The sequence below is a fragment of the Anopheles aquasalis genome, chromosome 2 (genome assembly GCF_943734665.1).
Source record: "Anopheles aquasalis chromosome 2, idAnoAquaMG_Q_19, whole genome shotgun sequence".
Lineage (NCBI taxonomy): Eukaryota > Metazoa > Arthropoda > Insecta > Diptera > Culicidae > Anopheles > Anopheles aquasalis.
The window spans coordinates 17,374,703-17,385,000 of record NC_064877.1 but is presented as its reverse complement, the minus strand read 5'-3'; the positions used below and the strand labels follow the sequence as shown (position 1 = coordinate 17,385,000).

Genomic DNA, 10,298 nt, shown 5'->3' with positions numbered 1-10,298 from the left:
GCTGCGGTCCTCCTGGGAAAAGGGGCTGCAGCGCTTCGTTCGCTTAAACCGCTTAAAGTCGTCGTACTTTTATTTGGCAAACTACTTTTCATCGGATTTCTATCACTCTTAGCTACCCAGGCTGCTCGGCTTGGCGACAATCGGTTTTTGGTCCCCCGGGGGGCTTCCATTCCGTGGGATCATCGCTGCTCTTTGTAAGTGCTTGCGCTTAATGCGTTCTGCGAGCTGTTGATCCGTCAATAATCTTTTTCTGTTGCTACTGGTAGATTGAGTTTAAGAACGTGGTAACAGTGGCACCAGGTTTGTTGGTTTGGAATGTTTTCCTTGTTTTTTTTTTTTTTTGTTGCAGACTAATCAAACACCTCCTTGAGGATTAGAAGAATTATCGTTTCCTGAAAGTATCGTTTCCTTGCAAGCATCGAAATTAAAGTGGTTTTTAAGCTTTTTACCTAGATAGACCTAGATTAGAGATCGCAAGGTATTCGTTTCCAAAGAGGTAAAGGCAATCCCAACACTGGTTGCCGCGCCAACAAAATGAAAAGATGTAGCACCGTTGCCAAAACCCGATGATGGAGGCGCCAGGTGACCGGTAAAATTTCAAATTTTCATGGGTTTTAATAGCATAATTTGTGGGCTATATACACAGAAATCTCAAACTCCATTATGTAGAAAACGTAAAAATGTGGGAAAAACGTTTCTTTAATCATTTTTTCAAACACTACTGCCATTGCAGATATATTACCAATCATCAATTCCAACATAAGCATAGAATAGAGTTACATAGAACATATACATCCACCACGAATGTGGCCGCGGGCTTCACAAAATAATTTGATATCCCATCTCATTTAAGCCACATCATTTATTCACCATTCCCTTTCGTTGAAGATTTCAGGCATTTTCCCCGTGAGTGTGCTTGGAGATATGTGCTCTGTCATCACATAACCATTTCCGGTGGCACGACTGTCTCAACCAAACCTGTCACACCAGCAGCAATATTCTTTGCTCTTCCGTGACCGCACCATCCCACACAACTGTTTGAAAGTTTTCTCAATCACTCGCACTGACAATTATACCTCTTCGCGCACAAGTTGAAGCGAGCAAGTTGAATGCTTCTTGTCACAATTCATTTCTCAACCTTTTCTCTATCCCGTAAAGAGTTTGCAGTTTGCTTGGAGGTAAGCAATACGCTGGAAATCGAATAAAATGCTAGTTTTTCCTTGCTTAGTGCAGCGTGCGCCGAGTGCAACGATGCAGACACTTTTCTCCGACGCGCTTCTGGTTGTTTTGAAACTGTTGCTTTTCAAAGTTTCGTGAGATCTTGTTCCATCCTCGCTGTTTCACAAGCTTACAAAGAGCCTTTGATGCTTGACAATGACTACTACGATCTCTAGCATCTCTGCAACTAGCACCTTAGCAGTGCTGCCAGCTCTTCGTTCCCTAGATCGTTGCTAAGATTCGTAGAATCCTAGTTAAGATACTGAATTACTTTAGATATTACAACAAATAACCTCGCTTCAGTGCAGATTCTATGCGATCTTAACCGTTTTTTTTCTATTCAAAACACCCTACCATACAAGAAAATAACCATCTTAATAAAAATGATTTCGCAAATCCTTTGGCAGGTCTTTCTCAGTCCGCGATTCATCTTGCGGTAATCTCCCCATCTGCTATCACAACCAACTGTATTGCAGTGGCATGGAAAGGGGGGAAAGAAAGCCGCAAACAATTTTCAAAGCCATTGGTCCTGTTTACCATCTGGTAAACCGCACACCGGGATATCCCTTTCCTTCCGGATCGGCGATACCACCACCGTTCGGACCAAATGGAATGCGGATCTCGAAAGAAGAACGAGAGAAAAAAACGGTTGTCCACATTATTTCAATCAAGATTTCCATCGGACGCGGTACACTTGCCACTGCGGTTTAGAGAGTGGGGTGGATTCCCTATCGCCACCGAACCAAACCGATCGTTTGACCGCTGGAACCGACCACAGAATCCGGATCCGCCGGCAATGCGATTAGCATGAAAGCCCGGCACGGCGCGCGGTGAGCGAGTGTGGTTAAGGAAAAGAATATCTCCGGCATCCTATCGAGTGCCATGTGGTGGCCCCAAGACCCCCCCCCCCACCCCTCTCCCCCCAAAAGGCAAACAGCCCACCAGTAATCCTTTTCATTGATATGAATGCAGAAACGGGCGATCCGAGGTTTGATCATCGGAGCGCCACCCCTTTCGTCAAAAGGTGGAAAAAGGGATGTGCTTCACTTCAAAGTATTGAATACCATTGGGGTGGGGTGGGCCATTCCAAGAGCGCACTAACCGCAGCTTATTCCTCACAAAAGCACCACATTGACCACGCAAAAAAGAAAACAGTGGACCACAATCCATTAACCTAAGTCGTCCATAAATGAGCGGCCACCCTCCGGGAGCCTTCACCCGGGATTCTGTCCGTTTTCTAGCTTCGCTTTTCTTTCAAGAAACTGCCAAGGAAGCAGGAAACAGGGAAAGTGGAAGCGAATCTTTATCGCGACGACGATGACCATTCTAGTGAGGAGGTTCACCACCCCTTCATCCCTCAACCACTATGGTGTGCCCTTTTGCCAGCCAGCTCGAGCCAAGCGTCTCGCAAAATGTTGCCCTGAATAATGTTGCCTCGGATATCTCGCTCCGGATCGCATCGGCCGCATGAAGAAAGGACAAGGAAAATTGTTTTCCAGAAGATTAAACCTCCTTCACGATTTGCCATTTGCTTACGCAATCCACCGGTCGAGAGCGAGGGGCGAAGGGCCGTTGTTGGTCCCGCAGTGAGTGCCATTTAACCCCTCGAGGATCCCGGAGTGCCGGGGGAGAGAGGGGCTTGGAATATAATCTTTTCAACAAACGATCCCATAGCCGTGCTGCTGCTGCTGCTGCTGCTCCTGGTGCCTGTTGGCAACATATTTCTGCATTTCGATTTCACCATCGGCGGCATACCTGCTTCTCGCCACTTCCAAGACGCAGACCAAGGCTGCGGTGGCTTCGTTACCCCCGTCGGTGGCCACCCGAGACCGATTCAAGAGGCTGGTCACCGTCAGCGTCGTCTTTGTCGTTGCCTAACGCTCCTTTCCTTGGGAAGCTTGCGTCCAACGGTTGCTTACGGTTCCTGGACGGAAGGGACGGTCCGTTCCACGTTCACTGCTTAGCCCTTTCGGCCTTCGAGCCGTGTGTGTCGCTATGTGTATGTTTGTGGAGCTACAAAGTAATCCTCTTTAAATTGAGCAAACGAACATCACCGACCGACCAGCAAAAGGTCCACCGATGGCGCTGTAAAAGGGGCAACCAAGAGCATGGAACGCACGCATAACATTGCGGAACACTCACGCCTCTACGGATGCCAATCTCTCTCTCTCTCTCTCTCTCTCTCTCTCTCTCTCTCTCTCTTTCTCGGTTGATACGAAGCAAGGAGTGTGTCCTGGGCTTGAGCTTCCTGGATTACATTTCTAATGATGGAAATCGCCTCGCTAACCTCGTTTGGATAAACTACCGGGAGCGCCGAAAGGGCGCAACCCCCCCAAAAAGCGACACAAACAAAACAGAAAAACCAGGAAAAAAAGGTCACTTGCGAAATCTATTGGCGATGTGTTCGCATTTTGAAATGATTTCGAAATAAAAATAACAATTCCCATTCAATGGTCGGAGCGAACCAACGAAACCAAACCAAAGATCCTTCAACCAAATCGGGCATCGGTTATCGGTTGTGGCCCCCCTCGCCCCTTTGTTACTCAGCATTTTTGCCGTGGGCCTTCGAAGGGATCTCTATCTGGAATGGTCCACCCTCTACCGGACCCACCGACAAACGTTATGCAAATCGCAAATCACTCCACGAGCCCAGAGCTTTGCCCCGTCCCTTGGTGTTCCTATTCCACCTACGACGCGTTCGTTCGTTCCATTCCTATACGACCTACGACTACGGTTATATTGCCTTGGATGCGGACTTACCGATCACGTCCGATTTCTGGAAGTTCCAGTCCGAGTAGTGACGCTGCAGATGCTCCTCGGTGACATTGTACATCTGACATTTGCTGAATCCGGGCAATCCTCGGTTGTCAGTTTCTCTGTTAAAAAAAGGAAGATTCGGTTGACAAGCGGCGAATATGGGCCACCGTCGAACGGGGCTGCTTACCGTGGTAGCGTCAGGTTTTTCCACTGCTCCAAATCGGTGATGTTGTAGCGCTCCATACCTGGCACGTGGCAGTTGTGCGGTGGTTTGTTGAGTGCCAGAATGATGCTCATGTACGACATCGACGCAAACGAGATGGCACAAAAGTTAAAGATCCAGTTGTACTGCCGCTGAAACCGACCATCATCGCCGGCTTCGGCCAGGATCTCGTCGAAGGTTGCGTCACTGTTCGCCATACCGCCCCACTTCGGTGACTAACCGGCGAGTAACCAGGGAATCTGTAGGTTAAAGGCATTCGCTTAATTAGCTCCGTAAGTGACCGATCTGTTCCGAGGTTCCGGTGGCGAATGAATGAGCTGCCATCAAAAATTATAATAATCGTCCATGTTGATTGTTTGGGCATTAGCGTAATAGGGGTTCCTCGGGTGAGGGTGTGGTGGTGCTGAGCTTGTTATGAAGCATAACTCTCCGGTGAAATGAGGTTCCGGCAGCTTGTTGCAGCTCCATTACACGGAACGTGTGCGCGTACCGGCTTGTTGGTCATTAAATGGTATTAGGGGTTGCTAGAAATCACAAAGTCGCGGAAAGAGTGTTCCGCAATCCTTTGCCAAAGCATTCGAAAGCGGGAGCGTGTCGGAAACAAAAGAAATGAGAAATTATTTCTACGGCAACACTCAACCAGCTACGATTGTATTCATTTTGTGGTAATCGTTAGCACAACTGCGTTTGGTGGCAAATACGACTGCCTGTACAATGAAAAATTTAATTTATCTAAAATCCTTATATTAGGTTGGCGCTTAAGTATTGTCGTATTTTGGCAATAGCTGTGTTGGGAGTCGTCTATCTCCACCGTCATCAATCACATTATGCCATATCATACGTCGTTGGTTTAAGGGACATTTGATGTATCATTTAACCAAAACGAAACAGAATTTGGAGAAGTGGGTTATAGCTGTTCAAAGTTGTGTGAAAATAGTGAAAAAAATCTAGGCTTTGGGACTGTTTGTAACGCTTCTGCATTCTTGCACCATGATCTTTCTCGCACGTTATCGTCGTATTTGAACCACTTTTCATCTCCTGTTACCATTCGCTTCAAAAACGGTTCGATTTCATTTCGATTCAGCTAAGCCGCTTTTGAGGAATAATTTGGAAATGCCTTGACTAAAAATTGATTTATTATTTTGAACGTATTAACAACCAACAGACGAAGAAAACGATTGTTAAATTATTCCTTAAAAAGCCTCCCGATTAATAGAATCCTTATTAAGCCACACAATACTGCATTAGCTGTTGCTGATGCCGAAATGGAGAATCGAAAACCTGCCAATAACAACGCGCCAATGGACAAAATATCAATTAACCCCGAATGAGAAAACGTAATTAAATGTACCGGATAGAACCAGCAAACGAAAACGAGGATCCATTAACCGCGCTTCCCAATCCGCGGAACACCGGAACATCGGATAGGATAATGGCCAACCGCTGAACCGAAGAAGTACCGAGACGAAAGAGAGAGCAAAAGAGCGAGAGACCGGAGGGAAATAATTTGCATTTTATATGAACATTCGCTGGCAGCTGGCACCGGGTAGGAGGGGAGAAAAGCATATTGATCATGATCCGCGCGACGAGACCGACGTGGCCATGCCTTAAACCCGGTCTGCCCGGCATCGCACGCAAAAAGAAGCTCCCGTTCCGGTGCCGCACGAAATAAAGCGAAAGCAAAATCCCCGGCAACGATCGGTGACGATGGCATTCCACGGCCTTTCAGGTGTCAACAACCCGCGACATTTCCAAGGGGGAGGGGGACGCGCAACTTGCAAACGCAGCAATTTCCCGGCAGATTCACCGCTTGATGTGACGCTCAATGCTTGGACTTATCGTGGAAAAAAGGGGCTACTCGAGTGGGTGGAAAGCAGCACGATCCCGGTGCCTGGCCCACCAAAAACATGATGCTGCCACTTGCTCCCCCCCGGGGGGAAACTACCGTTCCACCGCATGCCGGTAAATGTTGGCGAAAAGAATGAATTAAAAATAACGAAACACGCACTCGGGACGCGCACACGTCCCGGTTGGAACCAGTGAGCACGGCTTTGTGGGAGATGTTCCCATGGGGAAGGGGGAGCATGGGTCGGTAAAGGACCTCACTGCACCGGAGGATCATGATCCAGCGCAATGTGCTGGCACCGGGGCCTTTTGCACCCCCACCCCCCAATAAACCCGTGTGTTGGTTCATTTTCATATTTTAATTTACCACCAAACGCACAAACACATGCACGCACGCATTGTGGGGGGGGGGGGGGGGGGCACACAAATGGACTACAGTAGCAGCGTTGACAAGCATCATCCACCAAAAGCGGCCAAGCGCTCAGCGAATTGGTTACCATTCCGTTGGTTGGTTTTGTGTTTTCCCATAAAGCCCTCGTCAGCATTCTCTCTCTTTCTCTCTCTCTCTTTGGTCGGAACAGTGCACGGTGAGGACCTCACTCACCCCCTTGGCAGAGTGATGCATTAAAATTTTAATTTCGATGTTGGAAGCAAATCCTCGCGAGAGTTCGTGTAACGTGCGTGCCCTCCACACATACAGGAACAGGAGTGAATGGAGCACCGACGATACCGAGCTCAAGCCGTGCTCTTGTAAAATTATTGAGTCATTTTCGATGAGATATTTTATGCTTGCTGTGGGATTTCGCCTCAATGATAAATATGCACACGCACAGTCGAGCATGCACACATACAGCATCACGGTTGAGCGAGCGAAAGTTTCCTCTAGAGCATAAAAAGAGAGGTCTGGTTTGACAGGAACCGCTTTCGCCTTGTTCGTTTCGTTCCATTTTCAAATCAAAGTAAACCGTGCGCTTGACGTGTGACGCGTAGCGAGGCGTACATACACAGCACGGGGCCACTGCACGACCACCAGGAATGGGGCTTGACGACAATAAAAACTAAAATTTTTAAGGCAATCCAGCCTTTCAAGCCATTAAGGACGAACGCACTTCGCTTTAAACACTACCACCCAGGACGTCGGATGGTGCGCCTGTCAACCGGCCATTAGCCAGCCTTCTTTTCGACGTTTAGACGTCACTTTTGACGTCATTTTTTGATTCTGGTTTTTTTTAAGTTCCTCCTAAAACAAAACTGGCAAGAAACTCCGCAATGGAATTGTCCAACCGGTCCAGCTACACTAATTTGAAAGTCCTGTCCGGTGTTGATGAATGGACGAAGCTTCGGACACTGGGGACACTAATCTCGAATCACACAAAGATCCTTGCGTACCATCACTAACCTCTAACGGTGGCAGAGGGCGAAGGGGATTAACCTCAAAATCACTTCACTTGTCACTTGAGGTGGCCCCCGGAGGCCAGCGACCTGCCAGAAGCTGCCAGAAGCTGGTAGCTTAATTGACGTTTAATTGATTTTCAATTTGCACAATCGGTGTGCCGGTTCGGTTCGGGGTTCGGATTTAGATAGTTCACAGACCAGCCACTCATACACATAAACCTTCACTTAGTGCACGCCGCTAGTGGCCAGCCGTGACCGGGAATCGTGAGTGAGTGAGCGGGAACACCACGCGAGAACCGCAGAACCATTCACTACCGGGCCACCGGACCGACTGATAAGTGGCGTGACTCGAGCGCGACGTTTCGCGCGACGCACATCAGCTCTCTGCGGCTGTTCCGCTGGTCGTGAAGTGAAGACGTCGTTGCACGAAGAGGCAGAGACGGTGGTCAGCACGGGGCATTATCTATCTGTTGGATTTAGGATTACTCCGGCGAGCCGGCATGATGATGGACGGTTGTGGTTGACGCTGCGGTGCGGTGATCATTGCTTGCGCTCGTGAATGATAAGACCAGGCGCAACGTCGTCGCCTCCAAAGAGGAAGAGTATCTTGGACCGCTTACGGCCGGTTGCACGATCATCAATCGATCATTGCATCCTGTAGGAGGCTGATGAGAAGTAGTTTGTGGATTGATTGTGACCTAGTATTCTTATCAGCACAACCGATTGCACAACTCGGTATTGCATCGTTCCCTTCCGTATTCACTTCGTGAGAAGATGCCTGATTACTATTACCGTTGAAAGTCGCTAGGTCTGTCTACGCCAAACAGTTTGTGAGGTGGTGAGTAACGACCACTACGACACGCCATGACGGAGCATTTGCTAGCGTGTGTTACCCGTCCTTTGAACTTGAACCTGGCAAATACTCCGGAGAGACCGACAACGGTGCGCCGTGATAAATTGCGTCAATTGGGCTTTTGAGCGTAGCGAAACAAAGTACAGTATTATCCAATCAAGCGGATCAACTGCTGGGGACTGAGGCGGTTGCGTTTCAAACCGTAGCTTGGCGCAGAGACGCACTCCCGAGGGAAGGTTAATCAGATTCAATGCCACAATGCCGCACGACGGCATGCAGATGATGGTTGAGAAAGTCGTCTTTGGAGGTTTTGCGTCACACAAATTATGTGGTCGGTCCAATTGAAATGTAATTCGCGGCCAACATCCGAAGAATATCCCAACCACGACACAGGGTTGGCCGGATGTCCGGAAACATCAAATAAGCGGACGAATCCCAAAACAATGGTCAGTGATGGGGGAAGTTATTGGTCGTTAGATTAGGTAAATTTGGTAATTTGAGCTATTTATCGGTGGAATATCGTTGTTTGAATGCGTTTGAAATGGCATTGCACTAATAATATTCGATGGTTTTGAACCATTTTTAACTAAGACTATGACATCTTCTATGTTAAAAAACTTGTGTAAAATCAATTTCATTTTAATCATTCAACATATTACTCCTTAAGAAAGACATAGGCAATCTTACCACCCTTTTGAAGCCTTAAGCGTTGAGTCTCGCTCCCGATCCGTTGATCCCCAGCGCCACAATGAATCCACTTCCTGCCATCGACGGATATTGGCACACACGCGCACACTTTAGGGTCGCACAATCCCAAAATTAACCTTCTCCATCATGCCGCGTCCATCCAGCTAACCGGGCTCCGGGCCGACCGGAACGCACCGACTCAACGAACGAATGCCACTCGCGCGTCCGCCAGTCTGAGCCGGAAGCAAGGACGGGAAAAGCCGGAGTAGAACCGAGTGGAACGCCGGTACGCGGTAAAGCAAAGCAAACAGAAATCAATAAGCCGATTGTTTATTGCTCCACCGAAAGAGCCTTTTACCGCTTGGCGGCAGCCAGAAGGTGCGCTAAGCGAGGGGGTGCCCGGAGGGGGTTGCGTAGCATAAATCGAAACGAAACGTCAACAGCGGCCCTCTTCTTTCCCTCCCGCTTTGCGCTCCGTTGCTTCGATTCACCGCCGAAAATTCACCTAATGATTATTGTTATTTTCACGATTGTTTCGCGTCGTGCGTCGATAAAGAGCCGTTCCGCCTAATAAATTGTACGAGAGTGGACGAGATTAGGGGAGTGGTGGTCCGATGACGGGGTTGGAGAGCAGCATGGAGTTTCTGCTTGTTTTTTTTTTTGTTGCTTTCGTCCTTTTCACCTTTGTTTGCTTTGCTTACTGGGTGGTGGTGTGTGTTTGTGTTCGGTCCGGTGGATTGATAATACTCTCCGACTCGCCAGCTTCACGAACCGAAAGTTAATGTCAGTCAATCGTGCTGAACAGGAGACACGTTTCGTTCTACTGGCCTACCGTTGTGAGGAAGAGAACAAAGAATGTTGCTGCTGATTATGTTTACAGACGGGTAGAGGTATGTAGAGCGCCATGGAACGAGCAGCCACCGTGCGTAGTAAATTTGTAGATGAGAGAAATCTTAAAGAAACATTGACTCTAAGATCTCTCACAAACTACCCTTGAGTAGTAGAGCAGGTCGGGAATATATTTATTCTAAGGTATCTGAAATTCATAAAAAAGGGAGCATTTTTTTGTAATTTCCGAATGATTCTCCTGCTTTCATTCGAGCAGTGTCATAGAGTCGCATCCATTCGCTCAAAAAGGTTCATGATGACATCATTATTTATAAATCCTTTGCATGCGAAAACGGAATTGATTTGCTCCAACACATTATTGATTGAGGACGTTCGGATGCAAATGCTTCAACATCAGTTGACATTTGACGGTTTTTAAGGGCACGTACCTTTTTCCTTCTATTTCTAAAGTCAACTGGCCTACGGTATAAC

General features: G+C 47.9%; 1 protein-coding gene across 2 annotated transcripts in view; it reads right to left on the bottom strand.

Moving 5' to 3' along the window:
• The window catches only part of LOC126570027 (beta-alanine transporter), a 14,501-nt gene extending 6,699 nt beyond the window's left edge, over positions 1 to 7,802 (bottom strand). Inside the window, exons 1-3 of one of the 2 annotated variants that reach the window (XM_050227476.1) lie at positions 7,443 to 7,802; positions 4,163 to 4,437; positions 3,979 to 4,094 (exon numbers count right to left, since the gene is read on the bottom strand). In XM_050227476.1, the coding sequence (XP_050083433.1) occupies positions 3,979 to 4,094; positions 4,163 to 4,395 (349 nt within the window). In that variant the 5' untranslated portion in view covers positions 4,396 to 4,437; positions 7,443 to 7,802. Of the gene's footprint in view, positions 1 to 3,978; positions 4,095 to 4,162; positions 4,438 to 4,519; positions 4,768 to 7,442 lie in introns of those variants that run through there. The other variant, XM_050227478.1, reaches the window with a different exon arrangement.
• Positions 7,803 to 10,298: the final 2,496 nt, after the last annotated feature.